The 19,089-nt window shown below is 42.3% G+C and overlaps 1 protein-coding gene across 1 annotated transcript in view; it reads left to right on the top strand.

Moving 5' to 3' along the window:
- The window catches only part of abcb6b (ATP-binding cassette, sub-family B (MDR/TAP), member 6b), a 65,958-nt gene extending 50,517 nt beyond the window's left edge, over window positions 1–15,441 (top strand). Inside the window, exons 17-18 of the mRNA XM_036965263.1 lie at window positions 11,799–11,867; window positions 13,884–15,441. Coding sequence (XP_036821158.1) covers window positions 11,799–11,867; window positions 13,884–14,019 — 205 coding nt within the window. The 3' untranslated portion in view covers window positions 14,020–15,441. The remainder of the gene's footprint in view (window positions 1–11,798; window positions 11,868–13,883) is intronic.
- Window positions 15,442–19,089: the final 3,648 nt, after the last annotated feature.

Below are 19,089 nucleotides of genomic sequence, written 5' to 3'. Positions count from 1 at the left end.
GGGTGCCTGACCAATGCCTGACCAAAGGGAATAGGGTGCCTGACCAAAGGGAATAGGGTACCTGACCAAAGGGAATAGGGTGCCTGACCAAAGGGAATAGGGTACCTGACCAAAGGGAATAGGGTGCCTGACCAAAGGGAATAGGGTACCTGACCAAAGGGAATAGGGTACCTGACCAAAGGGAATAGGGTGCCTGACCAAAGGGAATAGGGTGCCTGACCAAAGGGAATAGGGTACCTGACCAAAGGGAATAGGGTACCTGACCAAAGGGAATAGGGTACCTGACCAAAGGGAATAGGGTGCCTGACCAAAGGGAATAGGGTGCCTGACCAAAGGGAATAGGGTGCCTGACCAAAGGGAATAGGGTGCCTGACCAAAGGGAATAGGGTGCCTGACCAAAGGGAATAGGGTGCCTGACCAAAGGGAATAGGGTACCTGACCAAAGGGAATAGGGTATCTGACCAAAGGGAATAGGGTACCTGACCAAAGGGAATAGGGTATCTGACCAAAGGGAATAGGGTACCTGACCAAAGGGAATAGGGTACCTGACCAAAGGGAATAGGGTATCTGACCAAAGGGAATAGGGTGCCTGACCAAAGGGATTAGGGTACCTGACCAAAGGGAATAGGGTATCTGACCAAAGGGAATAGGGTGCCTGTTTGGGACGCAATGTCAGTTTAAGGGCATGAAAACAGAAAGAGTGCCAGACAGACATCCAGCTGCCTCAGGTCTAAATCCCCTGATCTTGTGTGCCTCTTCGAGCGGTCATTGTGACTCTTTCAGACAGTCCCAAATTTGATAGGCCTATACACCATTCATTACATAGGCATCTCTGTCACAGACATGAAGTCTGTAAACGATTCAGAGGCCATGATGGAAAAGTCTATCTTCTCCTCCTTTCCAATCCCACTGAAACCCAAAATCCTGACTCCAGTCTTGCATCAAAATCCCTGACTTTATTCTTTAATTCATAGGTTACATTATCAAACCAGTCTTGCCAATGCAAATTAATGAAGATGAAAATACCTCTACAACATGTCCCCCACTTCTCTCTGCTGTCTCCTATTGCAGATATCAAATACAATCATATTTTATCAGTGAAATGCTGAATACAACAGGTGTAGTAGACCTTACAGTGAAATGCTGAATACAACAGGTGTAGTAGACCTTACAGTGAAATGCTGAATACAACAGGTGTAGTAGACCTCACAGTGAAATGCTGAATACAACAGGTGTAGTAGACCTTACAGTGAAATGCTGAATACAACAGGTGTAGTAGACCTCACAGTGAAATGCTGAATACAACAGGTGTAGTAGACCTTACAGTGAAATGCTGAATACAACAGGTGTAGTAGACCTTACAGTGAAATGCTGAATACAACAGGTGTAGTAGACCTTACAGTGAAATGCTGAATACAACAGGTGTAGTAGACCTTACAGTGAAATGCTGAATACAACAGGTGTAGTAGACCTCACAGTGAAATGCTGAATACAACAGGTGTAGTAGACCTTACAGTGAAATGCTGAATACAACAGGTGTAGTAGACCTCACAGTGAAATGCTGAATACAACAGGTGTAGTAGACCTTACAGTGAAATGCTGAATACAACAGGTGTAGTAGACCTCACAGTGAAATACTGAATACAACAGGTGTAGTAGACCTTACAGTGAAATGCTGAATACAACAGGTGTAGTAGACCTTACAGTGAAATGCTGAATACAACAGGTGTAGTAGACCTCACAGTGAAATGCTGAATACAACAGGTGTAGTAGACCTCACAGTGAAATGCTGAATACAACAGGTGTAGTAGACCTTACAGTGAAATGCTGAATACAACAGGTGTAGTAGACCTTACAGTGAAATGCTGAATACAACAGGTGTAGTAGACCTCACAGTGAAATGCTGAATACAACAGGTGTAGTAGACCTTACAGTGAAATGCTGAATACAACAGGTGTAGTAGACCTCACAGTGAAATGCTTACTTTCAGGCTCTAACCAACAATGAAGTTTTAAAAAATACAGATAAGAAATAAAAGTAACAAGTAATTAAAGAGCAGCCGTAAAATAACAATGTGGAGACTATATACAGGGGGTACCGGTACAGAATCAATGTGGAGGTTATATACAGGGGGTACCGGTACAGAGTCAATGTGGAGGCTATATACAGGGTATTACGGTACAGAGTCAACGTGGAGGCTATATACAGGGTGTTACGGTACAGAGTCAACGTGGAGGCTATATACAGGGGGTACCGGTACAGAGTCAATGTGGAGGCTATATACAGGGTGTTACGGTACAGAGTCAATGTGGAGGCTATATACAGGGGGTACCGGTACAGAGTCAATGTGTAGGCTATATATAGGGGGTACCGGTACAGAGTCAATGTGGAGGCTATATACAGGGTGTTACGGTACAGAGTCAATGTGGAGGCTATATACAGGGTGTTACGGTACAGAGTCAATGTGGAGACTATATACAGGGGTACCAGTACAGGGTCAATGTGCGGGGGCACTGGTTAGTTGAGGTAATATGTACATGTAAGTAGAGTTATTAAAGTGACTATGCATACATGCATAGATGATAACAACAGAGAGTAGCAGGGGGGGGGGCAATGCAAATTGGGTAGCCATTTGATTAAATGTTCAGGAGTCTTATGGCTTGGGGGTAGAAGCTGTTTAGAAGCCTCTTGGACGTAGATTTGGCGCTCCGGTACCGCTTGCCTTGCAGTAGCAGAGAGAACAGTCTGTGACTAGGGTGGCTGGAGTCTTTGACAATTTTCAGGGCCTTCCTCTGACACCGCCTGGTATTGAGGTCCTGGATGGCAGGAAGCTTGGCCCCAGTGATGTACTGGGCCGTTCTGGGCTCTCTGTAGAGCCTTGCGATCAGTTGCTTGGGCAGTGATGCAACCCGTCAGGATGTTCTCGATAGTGCAGCTGTAGAACATTTTGAGGATCTGAGGACTCATGCCAAATCTTTTCAGTCTCCTGAGGGGAAATAGGTTTTGTCGTGCCCTTTTCACGACTGTCTTAGTATGTTTGGACCATGTTAGTTTATTGGTGTTGGAACTTGAAGCTCTGCCGTGCTTAATGATGGTGTTGGAGTCGTGTCTGGCTGTGCAGTCATGAGTGAACAGGGAGTACAGGAGGTTACTGAGCACGCACCCCTGAGGGACCCCTGTGTTGAGGATCAGCGTGGCAGATGTGTTGCTACCTACCCTTACCACCTGGGGGTGGCCCGTCAGGAAGTCCAGTATCCAGTTGCAGAGGGAGGTGTTTAGTCCCAAGGTCCTTAGCTTAGTGATGAGCTTTGAGGGCTCTATGGTGTTGAACACTGAGCTGTAGTCAATGAACAGCATTCTCACATAGGTGTTCCTTTTGTCCAGGTGGGAAAGGGCAGTGTGGAGTGCAATAGAGATTGCATCATCTGTGGATCTGTTGGTGCGGTATGCAAATTGTAGTGGGTCTAGGGTTGCTGGGATAATGATGTTGATGTGAGCCATGACCAGCCTTTCAAAGCATTTTATGGCTACAGACGTGAGTGCTACGGGTCGGTAGTCATTTAGGCAGGTTACCTTAGTGTTCTTGGGCACAGGCACTATGGCGGTCTGCTTTAAACATGTTGGTATTACAGACATCCGATGAGCGTCAGAGCCGGTGTAGTTCGATTTGATCTTAGTCCTGTATTGATGCTTTGCCTGTTTGATGGTTCATCGGAGGGCATAGCAGGATTTCTTATAAGCTTCTGGGTTAGAGTCCCGCTCCTTGAAAGCGGCAGCTCTAGCCTTTAGCTCAGTGCGGATGTTGCCTGTAATCCATGGCTTCTGGTTGGGGTATGTACGTACAGTCACTGTGGGGACGACGTCATCAATGCACTTATTGATGAAGCCAGTGACTGATGTGGTGTACTCCTCAATGCCTTCGGAAGAATCCCGGAACATATTCCTGTGTGATAGCAAAACAGTCCTGTAGTTTAGCATCTGCTTCATCTGACCACTTTTTTATAGACAGAGTCACTTTAATATTTGCTTGTTAGCAAGTATCAGGAGGATATAATTATGGTCAGATTTGCCAAATGGAGGGCGAGGGAGAGCTTTATACGCGTCTCTGTGTGTGGAGTAAAGGTGGTCCAGAGTTTTTTTCCCTCTGGTTGCACATTTAACATGCTGATAGAAATTTGGTCAAACGGATTTAAGTTTCCCTGCATTAAAGTCCCTTGCTACTAGGAGCGCCGCCTCTGGGTGTGCATGTTCTTGTTTGCTTATGGTGCAGTACAGTTCATTCAATGCTGTCTTAGTGTCAGCCTCAGTCTGTGGTGGTATGTAAACAGCTACGAAAAATACAGATGAAAACTTTCTAGATAGATAGTGTGGTCTACAGCTTATCATGAGATACTCTACTTCAGGCAGGCAATAGCTTCAGACTTCCTTAGATATCGTGCACCAGCTGTTATTTACAAAACTACATAGTCCACCCCCCCTGTTTTACCAGACGCTGCTGTTCTATCCTGCCGGTACATCGTATAACCAGCCAGCTGTATGTTGATAGTGTCGTCGTTCAGCCACGACTCCGTGAAGCATAAGATGTTACAGTTTTAAATGTCCCGTTGGTAGTTTAATCTTCAGCATAGGTCATCAATTTTATTCTCCAAAGATTGCACGTTTGCTAGGAGAATGGAAGGAAGTGGGGGGTTTATTCGATCACCTATGAATTCTCATAAGGCAGCCCGCCCTCTGGCCCCTTTTTCTTCAGGGAATAGAGTGCCATTTCAAACGCAACCTAGGTGGAAACATAGATAAGCCTTCCTTTGATTAAGGTCTAGATTAAATATTGAAGAACAGATGATAGCACCACTAGCATCTAAAACCGTTAAGATGAAAGCACCACTAGCATCTAATATCGTTATGATGATACACTAGCATCTAATCCCGTTATGATGATAACACCACTAGCATCTAATATCATTAAGATGATAGCACCACTAGCATCTAATCCTGTTAAGATGATAGCACCACTAGCATCTAATATCGTTAAGATGATAGCACCACTAGCATCTAATACCGTTAAGATGATAGCACCACTAGCATCTAATACCGTTAAGATGATAGCACCACTAGCATCTAATATCATTAAGATGATAGCACCACTAGCATCTAATACAGTTAAGATGATAGCACCACTAGCATCTAATACCGATAAGATGATAGCACCACTAGCATCTAATACCATTAAGATGATAGCACCACTAGCATCTAATACCGTTAAGATGATAGCACCACTAGCATCTAATACCATTAAGATGATAGCACCACTAGCATCTAATACCATTAAGATGATAGCACCACTAGCATCTAATACCGTTAAGATGATAGCACCACTAGCATCTAATACCATTAAGATGATAGCACCACTAGCATCTAATACCATTAAGATGATAGCACCACGAGCATCTAATACCATTAAGATGATAGCACCAGTAGCATCTAATACCATTAAGATGATAGCACCACTAGCATCTAATACCATTAAGATGATAGCACCAGTAGCATCTAATACCATTAAGATGATAGCACCAGTAGCATCTAATACCATTAAGATGATAGCACCACTAGCATCTAATACCGTTAAGATGATAGCACCACTAGCATCTAATACCATTAAGATGATAGCACCACTAGCATCTAATACCGTTAAGATGATAGCACCACTAGCATCTAATACCATTAAGATGAAAGCAGTATAAGTTGTTTCTAACCAAGGCATTCTTATAGTGTTCCATTCTACAACGATGCTTGTTCTAACCAAGTCATTCTCATAGTGTTCCATTCTACACCGATGCTGGTTCTAACCAGGTCATTCTTATAGTGTTCCATTCTACACCGATGCTGGTTCTAACCAAGTCATTCTTATAGTGTTCCATTCTACACCGATGCTGGTTCTAACCAAGTCATTCTTATAGTGTTCCATTCTACACCGATGCTGGTTCTAACCAAGTCATTCTTATAGTGTTCCATTCTACACCGATGCTGGTTCTAACCAGGTCATTCTTATAGTGTTCCATTCTACACCGATGCTGGTTCTAACCAAGTCATTCTTATAGTGTTCCATTCTACACCGATGCTGGTTCTAACCAAGTCATTCTTATAGTGTTCCATTCTACACCGATGCTGGTTCTAACCAAGTCATTCTTATAGTGTTCCATTCTACACCGATGCTGGTTCTAACCAGGTCATTCTTATAGTGTTCCATTCTACACCGATGCTGGTTCTAACCAAGTCATTCTTATAGTGTTCCATTCTACACCGATGCTGGTTCTAACCAAGTCATTCTTATAGTGTTCCATTCTACACCGATGCTGGTTCTAACCAAGGCATTCTTATAGTGTTCCATTCTACACCGATGCTGGTTCTAACCAAGTCATTCTTATAGTGTTCCATTCTACACCGATGCTGGTTCTAACCAGGTCATTCTTATAGTGTTCCATTCTACACCGATGCTGGCTCTAACCAACTCATTCTTATAGTGTTCCATTCTACACCGATGCTGGTTCTAACCAAGGCATTCTTATAGTGTTCCATTCTACACCGATGCTGGTTCTAACCAAGTCATTCTTATAGTGTTCCATTCTACACCGATGCTGGTTCTAACCAGGTCATTCTTATAGTGTTCCATTCTACACCGATGCTGGCTCTAACCAACTCATTCTTATAGTGTTCCATTCTACACCGATGCTGGTTCTAACCAAGTCATTCTTATAGTGTTCCATTCTACACCGATGCTGGTTCTAACCAAGTCATTCTTATAGTGTTCCATTCTACACCGATGCTGGTTCTAACCAAGTCATTCTTATAGTGTTCCATTCTACACCGATGCTGGTTCTAACCAAGTCATTCTTATAGTGTTCCATTCTACACCGATGCTGGTTCTAACCAAGTCATTCTCATAGTGTTCCATTCTACACCGATGCTGGTTCTAACCAAGTCATTCTTATAGTGTTCCATTCTACACCGATGCTGGTTCTAACCAAGTCATTCTTATAGTGTTCCATTCTACACCGATGCTGGTTCTAACCAAGTCATTCTTATAGTGTTCCATTCTACACCGATGCTGGTTCTAACCAAGTCATTCTTATAGTGTTCCATTCTACACCGATGCTGGTTCTAACCATGGCATTCTTATAGTGTTCCATTCTACACCGATGCTAGTTCTAACCATGGCATTCTTATAGTGTTCCATTCTACACCGATGCTGGTTCTAACCAGGTCATTCTTATAGTGTTCCATTCTACACCGATGCTGGTTCTAACCAAGTCATTCTTATAGTGTTCCATTCTACACCGATGCTGGTTCTAACCAAGTCATTCTTATAGTGTTCCATTCTACACCGATGCTGGTTCTAACCAAGTCATTCTTATAGTGTTCCATTCTACACCGATGCTGGTTCTAACCAAGTCATTCTTATAGTGTTCCATTCTCCACCGATGCTGGTTCTAACCAAGTTATTCTTATAGTGTTCCATTCTACACCGATGCTGGTTCTAACCAAGTCATTCTTATAGTGTTCCATTCTACACCGATGCTGGTTCTAACCAAGTCATTCTTATAGTGTTCCATTCTACACCGATGCTGGTTCTAACCAAGTCATTCTTATAGTGTTCCATTCTACACCGATGCTGGTTCTAACCAACTCATTCTTATAGTGTTCCATTCTACACCGATGCTGGTTCTAACCAAGTCATTCTTATAGTGTTCCATTCTACACCGATGCTGGTTCTAACCAAGTCATTCTTATAGTGTTCCATTCTACACCGATGCTGGTTCTAACCAAGTCATTCTTATAGTGTTCCATTCTACACCGATGCTGGTTCTAACCAGGTCATTCTTATAGTGTTCCATTCTACACCGATGCTGGTTCTAACCAAGTCATTCTTATAGTGTTCCATTCTACACCGATGCTGGTTCTAACCAAGTCATTCTTATAGTGTTCCATTCTACACCGATGCTGGTTCTAACCAAGTCATTCTTATAGTGTTCCATTCTACACCGATGCTGGTTCTAACCAAGTCATTCTTATAGTGTTCCATTCTACACCGATGCTGGTTCTAACCAAGTCATTCTTATAGTGTTCCATTCTACACCGATGCTGGTTCTAACCAAGTCATTCTTATAGTGTTCCATTCTACACCGATGCTGGTTCTAACCAAGTCATTCTTATAGTGTTCCATTCTACACCGATGCTGGTTCTAACCAAGTCATTCTTATAGTGTTCCATTCTACACCGATGCTGGTTCTAACCAAGTCATTCTTATAGTGTTCCATTCTACACCGATGCTGGTTCTAACCAAGTCATTCTTATAGTGTTCCATTCTACACCGATGCTGGTTCTAACCAGGTCATTCTTATAGTGTTCCATTCTACACCGATGCTGGTTCTAACCAAGTCATTCTTATAGTGTTCCATTCTACACTGATGCTGGTTCTAACCAAGTCATTCTTATAGTGTTCCATTCTACACCGATGCTGGTTCTAACCAAGTCATTCTTATAGTGTTCCATTCTACACCGATGCTGGTTCTAACCAGGTCATTCTTATAGTGTTCCATTCTACACCGATGCTGGTTCTAACCAAGTCATTCTTATAGTGTTCCATTCTACACCGATGCTGGTTCTAACCAAGTCATTCTTATAGTGTTCCATTCTACACCGATGCTGGTTCTAACCAAGTCATTCTTATAGTGTTCCATTCTACACCGATGCTGGTTCTAACCAAGTCATTCTTATAGTGTTCCATTCTACACCGATGCTGGTTCTAACCAAGTCATTCTTATAGTGTTCCATTCTACACCGATGCTGGTTCTAACCAAGTCATTCTTATAGTGTTCCATTCTACACCGATGCTGGTTCTAACCAGGTCATTCTTATAGTGTTCCATTCTACACCGATGCTGGCTCTAACCAACTCATTCTTATAGTGTTCCATTCTACACCGATGCTGGTTCTAACCAAGGCATTCTTATAGTGTTCCATTCTACACCGATGCTGGTTCTAACCAAGTCATTCTTATAGTGTTCCATTCTACACCGATGCTGGTTCTAACCAAGTCATTCTTATAGTGTTCCATTCTACACCGATGCTGGTTCTAACCAAGTCATTCTTATAGTGTTCCATTCTACACCGATGCTGGTTCTAACCAAGTCATTCTTATAGTGTTCCATTCTACACCGATGCTGGTTCTAACCAGGTCATTCTTATAGTGTTCCATTCTACACCGATGCTGGCTCTAACCAACTCATTCTTATAGTGTTCCATTCTACACCGATGCTGGTTCTAACCAAGGCATTCTTATAGTGTTCCATTCTACACCGATGCTGGTTCTAACCAAGTCATTCTCATAGTGTTCCATTCTACACCGATGCTGGTTCTAACCAAGTCATTCTTATAGTGTTCCATTCTACACCGATGCTGGTTCTAACCAAGTCATTCTTATAGTGTTCCATTCTACACCGATGCTGGTTCTAACCAAGTCATTCTTATAGTGTTCCATTCTACACCGATGCTGGTTCTAACCAAGTCATTCTTATAGTGTTCCATTCTACACCGATGCTGGTTCTAACCATGGCATTCTTATAGTGTTCCATTCTACACCGATGCTAGTTCTAACCATGGCATTCTTATAGTGTTCCATTCTACACCGATGCTGGTTCTAACCAGGTCATTCTTATAGTGTTCCATTCTACACCGATGCTGGTTCTAACCAAGTCATTCTTATAGTGTTCCATTCTACACCGATGCTGGTTCTAACCAAGTCATTCTTATAGTGTTCCATTCTACACCGATGCTGGTTCTAACCAAGTCATTCTTATAGTGTTCCATTCTACACCGATGCTGGTTCTAACCAAGTCATTCTTATAGTGTTCCATTCTCCACCGATGCTGGTTCTAACCAGGTTATTCTTATAGTGTTCCATTCTACACCGATGCTGGTTCTAACCAAGTCATTCTTATAGTGTTCCATTCTACACCGATGCTGGTTCTAACCAAGTCATTCTTATAGTGTTCCATTCTACACCGATGCTGGTTCTAACCAAGTCATTCTTATAGTGTTCCATTCTACACCGATGCTGGTTCTAACCAGGTCATTCTTATAGTGTTCCATTCTACACCGATGCTGGTTCTAACCAAGTCATTCTTATAGTGTTCCATTCTACACCGATGCTGGTTCTAACCAAGTCATTCTTATAGTGTTCCATTCTACACCGATGCTGGTTCTAACCAAGTCATTCTTATAGTGTTCCATTCTACACCGATGCTGGTTCTAACCAGGTCATTCTTATAGTGTTCCATTCTACACCGATGCTGGTTCTAACCAAGTCATTCTTATAGTGTTCCATTCTACACCGATGCTGGTTCTAACCAAGTCATTCTTATAGTGTTCCATTCTACACCGATGCTGGTTCTAACCAAGTCATTCTTATAGTGTTCCATTCTACACCGATGCTGGTTCTAACCAAGTCATTCTTATAGTGTTCCATTCTACACCGATGCTGGTTCTAACCAAGTCATTCTTATAGTGTTCCATTCTACACCGATGCTGGTTCTAACCAAGTCATTCTTATAGTGTTCCATTCTACACCGATGCTGGTTCTAACCAAGTCATTCTTATAGTGTTCCATTCTACACCGATGCTGGTTCTAACCAAGTCATTCTTATAGTGTTCCATTCTACACCGATGCTGGTTCTAACCAAGTCATTCTTATAGTGTTCCATTCTACACCGATGCTGGTTCTAACCAAGTCATTCTTATAGTGTTCCATTCTACACCGATGCTGGTTCTAACCAGGTCATTCTTATAGTGTTCCATTCTACACCGATGCTGGTTCTAACCAAGTCATTCTTATAGTGTTCCATTCTACACTGATGCTGGTTCTAACCAAGTCATTCTTATAGTGTTCCATTCTACACCGATGCTGGTTCTAACCAAGTCATTCTTATAGTGTTCCATTCTACACCGATGCTGGTTCTAACCAGGTCATTCTTATAGTGTTCCATTCTACACCGATGCTGGTTCTAACCAAGTCATTCTTATAGTGTTCCATTCTACACCGATGCTGGTTCTAACCAAGTCATTCTTATAGTGTTCCATTCTACACCGATGCTGGTTCTAACCAAGTCATTCTTATAGTGTTCCATTCTACACCGATGCTGGTTCTAACCAAGTCATTCTTATAGTGTTCCATTCTACACCGATGCTGGTTCTAACCAAGTCATTCTTATAGTGTTCCATTCTACACCGATGCTGGTTCTAACCAAGTCATTCTTATAGTGTTCCATTCTACACCGATGCTGGTTCTAACCAAGTCATTCTTATAGTGTTCCATTCTACACCGATGCTGGTTCTAACCAAGTCATTCTTATAGTGTTCCATTCTACACCGATGCTGGTTCTAACCAACTCATTCTTATAGTGTTCCATTCTACACCGATGCTGGTTCTAACCAAGTCATTCTTATAGTGTTCCATTCTACACCGATGCTGGTTCTAACCAAGTCATTCTTATAGTGTTCCATTCTACACCGATGCTGGTTCTAACCAAGTCATTCTTATAGTGTTCCATTCTACACCGATGCTGGTTCTAACCAAGTCATTCTTATAGTGTTCCATTCTACACCGATGCTGGTTCTAACCAGGTCATTCTTATAGTGTTCCATTCTACACCGATGCTGGTTCTATAGTGTTCCATTCTACACCGATGCTGGTTCTAACCAAGTCATTCTTGCTGAAGTGCATGTAATTGTGTTTTGTTTCAGATTGTCGACCATCGTTGGCTCAGACCAGATCCTGGTAGTCCATGATGGCCAGATTGCCGAGAGAGGGAGGTGAGTCACTGGCTTTAGTGATAGTAAACCCTATACAAGATGCTATACACTTTCAAAAGATCCAGTCTGTCAGGCAGTTAACCTCCAGCTTCAGTGTAGTAGAGGGTGCCACTACCTGTGAAATAGTGTCCTGGTGTGATTTTCCATTATGCCGAGAGTTGTTCCCTTGCTGGACAACTGAGAGCACAAAACTGTTCCCTTGGGTTCTATTCTACTGGTAGAAACAGGCTTTTGCTATACAGTCATTTTTATATCACGTTATGGCTGGTGGTTAACTGCCTGGTTAAGACACTGTTGGTGTCAAGTCTGACACCAACAGGCTCCTGAACAGCTTCTATCCCCAAGACAGGAAAATCAATATAAATCAGCCAAGTTCTCTGAAGAAAAATTGTAGACCTCCACAAGTCTGGTTCATCCTTGGGAGCAATTTCCAAACCCCTGAAGGTACCACGTTCATCTGTACAAACAATAGTACGCAAGTATAAACACCATGGGACCACGCAGCCATCATACCGCTCAGGAAGGAGACACGTTCTGTCTCCTAGAGATGAACGTACTTTGGTGCGAAAATTGAAAATCAATCCCAGAACAACAACAAAGGACCTTGTGAAGATACTGGAGGAAACAGGTACAAAAGTATCTATATCCACAATAAAATGAGTCCTACATAACCTGAAAGTCCGGTCAGCAAGGAAGAAGCCACTGCTCCAAAACCACCATAAAAAAGCCAGACTACGGTTTGCAACTGCACATGGGGACAAATATCGTACTTTTTGGAGAAATGTCCTCTGATCTGATGAAACAAAAATAGAACTGTTTGGCCATAATGACCATCGTCACGTTTGGAGGAAAAAGGGGGATGCTTGCAAGCTGAAGAACACCATACCAACCGTGAAGCACGGGGGTGGCAGCATCATGTTGTGGGGGTGGCAGCATCATGTTGTGGGGGTGGCAGCATCATGTTGTGGGGGTGGCAGCATCATGTTGTGGGGGTGGCAGCATCATGTTGTGGGGGTGGCAGCATCATGTTGTGGGGGTAGCAGCATCATGTTGTGGGGGTGGCAGCATCATGTTGTGGGGGTGGCAGCATCATGTTGTGGGGGTGGCAGCATCATGTTGTGGGGGTGGCAGCATCATGTTGTGGGGGTGGCAGCATCATGTTGTGGGGGTGGCAGCATCATGTTGTGGGGGTGGCAGCATCATGTTGTGGGGGTGGCAGCATCATGTTGTGGGGGTGGCAGCATCATGTTGTGGGGGTGGCAGCATCATGTTGTGGGGGTGCTTTGCTGCAGGAGGTACTGGTGCACTTCACAAAATAGATGGCAACATGAGGAATGAAAATTATGTGGATATATTGAAGCAACATCTCAAGACATCAGGCAGGAAGTTAAAGCTTGGTCGCAAATGGGTCTTCCAAATGTACAATGACCCCAAGCATACTTCCAAAGTTGTGGCAAAATGGCTTAAGGACAACAAAGTCATCGTCACCAACAAAGTCACCCTGTATATAGTATGGTATTAACTGACCCTGTATATAGTATGGTATTAACTGACCCAGTATATAGTATTAAACTGACCCTGTATATAGTATGGTATTAACTGACCCTGTATATAGTATGGTATTAACTGACCCTGTATATAGTATGGTATTAACTGACCCTGTATATAGTATGGTACTAACTGACCCTGTATATAGTATGGTATTAACTGACCCTGTATATAGTATGGTACTAACTGACCCTGTATATAGTATGGTATTAACTGACCCTGTATATAGTATGGTATTAACTGACCCTGTATATAGTATGGTACTAACTGACCCTGTATATAGTATGGTACTAACTGACCCTGTATATAGTATGGTATTAACTGACCCTGTATATAGTATGGTATTAACTGACCCTGTATATAGTATGGTATTAACTGACCCTGTATATAGTATGGTATTAACTGACCCTGTATAGTATGGTATTAACTGACCCTCTTTCACTTCCCTCCCTCCCTCCCTCCCTCCAGGCATGAGGAGTTGCTGTCCCAGGGAGGTTTGTACTCTGCTATGTGGCTGAAACAGCAGCACAGCACAGCCAAGACAGAAACATACAACTCTAACCCAGAGGGTCAGCAGGCCACTACTCCCCACCACGGTCCCTGAGCCAGTATCCCAGCACAGAGCTAACCTACAGCTGACCAGGGAACAGAGGAGCAGATTGAGCCAGGATAGAGCTCAACCATCTGAAGGAAAAGATTCAACTCATATTGTGGCATTTTGGGCGGGTACGGCAAGGTTCTGAGGCGAGTTTCAAACTTAGCATCCTAAGGTACATTACTGCTGCTCCAAGAAAAGCTAGTTACACTAGACGGTAACTTTACAAAGCTAGTTACACTGGACGGTGACTTTACAAAGCTAGTTACACTAGATGGTAACTTTACAAAGCTAGTTACACTAGATGGTGACTTTACAAAGCTAGTTACACTAGACGGTGACTTTACAAAGCTAGTTACACTAGACGGTAACTTTACAAAGCTAGTTGCACTAGATGGTAACTTTACAAAGCTAGTTACACTAGACGGTAACTTTACAAAGCTAGTTACACTAGACGGTGACTTTACAAAGCTAGTTACACTAGACGGTAACTTTACAAAGCTAGTTATACTAGATGGTAACTTTACAAAGCTAGTTACACTAGACGGTGACTTTACAAAGCTAGTTACACTAGATGGTAACTTTACAAAGCTAGTTACACTAGATGGTAACTTTACAAAGCTAGTTACACTAGATGGTAACTTTACAAAGCTAGTTACACTAGATGGTGACTTTACAAAGCTAGTTACACTAGATGGTGACTTTACAAAGCTAGTTACACTAGATGGTAACTTTACAAAGCTAGTTACACTAGATGGTGACTTTACAAAGCTAGTTACACTAGATGGCGACTTTACAAAGCTAGTTACACTAGATGGTGACTTTACAAAGCTAGTTACACTAGACGGTAACTTTACAAAGCTAGTTACACTAGATGGTGACTTTACAAAGCTAGTTACACTAGACGGTAACTTTACAAAGCTAGTTACACTAGATGGTAACTTTACAAAGCTAGTTACACTAGACGGTGACTTTACAAAGCTAGTTACACTAGACGGTAACTTTACAAAGCTAGTTACACTAGATGGTAACTTTACAAAGCTAGTTACACTAGATGGCGACTTTACAAAGCTAGTTACACTAGATGGTGACTTTACAAAGCTAGTTACACTAGACGGTAACCTTACAAAGCTAGTTACACTAGATGGTGACTTTACAAAGCTAGTTACACTAGATGGTGACTTTACAAAGCGAGTCACACTATATTTAATGATAACACGTGGTGTACGTGGGAAGTTAAAGCAGACTCTGGATGAGCTGTGTCAAAAAGCCTCAGACCAAAGATGATGAATTGTTGTTCATCTGTGTGTTAGAGGAAACACGCCAACTGTAACTGTGAATTCTACTGCTGTTTTATTAAACTGATCGTGACGGACATTTATTCAAGTCTTGATCAGTTGCACATCACCCATAAGTACATTGCAATAAATACAAACATACCTACCACTGTATCTACAAAAGTTTATTTATTTGGAATATATTCATCTGCCTACACAAGCTACGGCTTTAAAATGACACAGAAAATGTATATTTCAAATCCAGTTTCCATTGAAACTCATGAATCAGTAACATACAGTACACTTTGAATTTCAATGGTTTTCTTAAAGCCAAGTGGGACATGTTATTTACATGAAAGATATGGGGGCAGGAACTTATTGCTATCTGTTTTGAGAGCTCGGGTGAGTCAGTTTTTCCCATGTATTCAATTCAACATGGTAAATGAACTTGAACGTGTGACTCCCACATCCATACATCACCACAAAACACGTAGCTAGAGAGATCATTAACATAACATGTAGCTAGAGAGATCATTAACATAACATGTAGCTAGAGAGATCATTAACATAACATGTAGCTAGAGAGATCATTAACATAACATGTAGCTAGAGAGATCATTAACATAACACGTAGCTAGAGAGATCATTAACATAACATGTAGCTAGAGAGATCATTAACATAACACGTAGCTAGAGAGATCATTAACATCATAACATGTAGCTAGAGAGATCATTAACATAACATGTAGCTAGAGAGATCATTAACATAACATGTAGCTAGAGAGATCATTAACATAACACGTAGCTAGAGAGATCATTAACATAACATGTAGCTAGAGAGATCGTTAACATAACATGTAGCTAGAGAGATCATTAACATAACATGTAGCTAGAGAGATCATTAACATAACATGTAGCTAGAGAGATCATTAACATAACACGTAGCTAGAGAGATCATTAACATCATAACATGTAGCTAGAGAGATCATTAACATAACATGTAGCTAGAGAGATCATTAACATAACATGTAGCTAGAGAGATCATTAACATAACATGTAGCTAGAGAGATCATTAACATAACATGTAGCTAGAGAGATCATTAACATAACATGTAGCTAGAGAGATCATTAACATAACATGTAGCTAGAGAGATCATTAACATAACATGTAGCTAGAGAGATCATTAACATAACACGTAGCTAGAGAGATCATTAACATCATAACATGTAGCTAGAGAGATCATTAACATAACATGTAGCTAGAGAGATCATTAACATAACATGTAGCTAGAGAGATCATTAACATAACATGTAGCTAGAGAGATCATTAACATAACATGTAGCTAGAGAGATCATTAACATAACACGTAGCTAGAGAGATCATTAACATAACATGTAGCTAGAGAGATCGTTAACATAACATGTAGCTAGAGAGATCATTAACATAACACGTAGCTAGAGAGATCATTAACATAACATGTAGCTAGAGAGATCATTAACATAACATGTAGCTAGAGCGATCATTAACATAACATGTAGCTAGAGAGATCATTAACATAACACGTAGCTAGAGAGATCATTAACATAACATGTAGCTAGAGAGATCATTAACATAACATGTAGCTAGAGAGATAGTTAACATAACATGTAGCTAGAGAGATCATTAACATAACATGTAGCTAGAGAGATCATTAACATAACATGTAGCTAGAGCGATCATTAACATAACATGTAGCTAGAGAGATCATTAACATAACATGTAGCTAGAGAGATCGCTAACATAACACGTAGCTAGAGAGATCATTAACGTCATAACGTGTAATTGGGGATGTGATGTAGAAACAAGACGTTTGTTTCAGGACAGCATTAACTTCTTGCTATGAGCGAGATGGATATGTGTGTATGCTAGTGCCTATATGTGCTCCCTAAAACACTTCTGCGAGCAGGCCTTTCTAATCGACTTGGCCCGGGTATCCTGGAATGACATTGACCTCATCCCGTCAGTAGATGATGCCTGGCTATTATTTAAAAGTGCCTTCCTCACCATCGTAAATAAGCACGCCCCATTCAAAAAAATGTAGAAGGAATAGATATAGTCCTTGGTTCACTCCAGACCTGTCTGCCCTTGACCAGCACAAAAACATCCTGTGACGTTCTGCATTAGCATCGAATAGCCCCCGTGATATGCAACTTTTCAGGGAAGTTAGGAACAAATAATACATAGGCAGTTAGAAAAGCAAAGGCTTTTTCAAACAGAAATGTGCATCCTGCAGCACTAAATAAAAAGTTCTGGGACACTGTAAAGTCCATGGAGAATAAGAGCACCTCCTTCTGGGACACTGTAAAGTCCATGGAGAATAAGAGCACATCCTCCTGGGACACTGTAAAGTCCATGGAGAATAAGAGCACCTCCTTCTGGGACACTGTAAAGTCCATGAAGAATAAGAGCACCTCCTCCTGGGACACTGTAAAGTCCATGGAGAATAAGAGCACCTCCTTCTGGGACACTGTAAAGTCCATGAAGAATAAGAGCACCTCCTCCTGGGACACTGTAAAGTCCATGGAGAATAAGAGCACCTCCTTCTGGGACACTGTAAAGTCCATGGAGAATAAGAGCACCTCCTCCTGGGACACTGTAAAGTCCATGAAGAATAAGAGCACATCCTCCTGGGACACTGTAAAGTCCATGGAGAATAAGAGCACCTCCTTCTGGGACACTGTAAAGTCCATGGAGAATAAGAGCACCTCCTCCTGGGACACTGTAAAGTCCATGGAGAATAAGAGCACCTCCTCCTGGGACACTGTAAAGTCCATGGAGAATAAGAGCACCTCCTTCTGGGACACTGTAAAGTCCATGGAGAATAAGAGCACCTCCTCCTGGGACACTGTAAAGTCCATGGAGAATAAGAGCTCCTCCTTCTGGGACACTGTAAAGTCCATGGAGAATAAGAGCACCTCCTTCTGGGACACTGTAAAGAATAAGAGAATAAGAGCACCTCCTCCCAGCTGCCCACTGCACTGAGACTAGGAAACACTGTCACCACCGATAAATCCACTATAAGTGAGAATTTCAATAAGCATTTCTCTACTTCAGGCCATGTTTTCCACCTGGCAACCCCTACCCCGGTCAACTGCCCGGCACCCTCCACAGCAACCCGCCAAAGCCCCCACCATTTCTCCTTTACCCAAATCCAGATAGCCGATGTTCTGAAAGAGCTGCAAAATCTGGACCCCTACAAATCAGCCGGGCTAGACAATCTGGACCCTCTCTTTCTAAAATTATCTGCCGAAATTGTTGCAACCCCTATTACTAGCCTGTTCAAACTCTCTTTCGTATCGTCTGAGATTCCCAAAGATTGGAAAGCTGCCGCGGTCATCCCCCTCTTCAAAGGGGGTGACACTCTAGACCCAAACTGCTACAGACCTATATCTATCCTACCCTGCCTATCTAAGGTCTTTGAAAGCCAAGTTAACAAACAGATCACCGACCATTTCATATCCCACCGTACCTTCTCCGCTGTGCAATCTGGTTTCAGAGCTGGTCATGGGTGCACCTCAGCCACGCTCAAGGTCCTAAACGACATCATAACCGCCATTGATAAAAGACAGTACTGTGCAGCCGTCTTCATCGATCTGGCCAAGGCTTTCAACTCTGTCAATCACCATATTCTTATCGGCAGACTCAGTAGCCTTGGTTTTTCTAATGACTGCCTTGCCTGGTTCACCAACTACTTTGCAGACAGAGTTCAGTGTGTCAAATCGGAGGGCATGTTGTCCGGTCCTCTGGCAGTCTCTATGGGGG

This window comes from Oncorhynchus mykiss, chromosome 3 (assembly GCF_013265735.2).
Source record: "Oncorhynchus mykiss isolate Arlee chromosome 3, USDA_OmykA_1.1, whole genome shotgun sequence".
NCBI classification, from domain to species: domain Eukaryota; kingdom Metazoa; phylum Chordata; class Actinopteri; order Salmoniformes; family Salmonidae; genus Oncorhynchus; species Oncorhynchus mykiss.
This window is presented reverse-complemented; position numbering and strand designations above follow the sequence as displayed.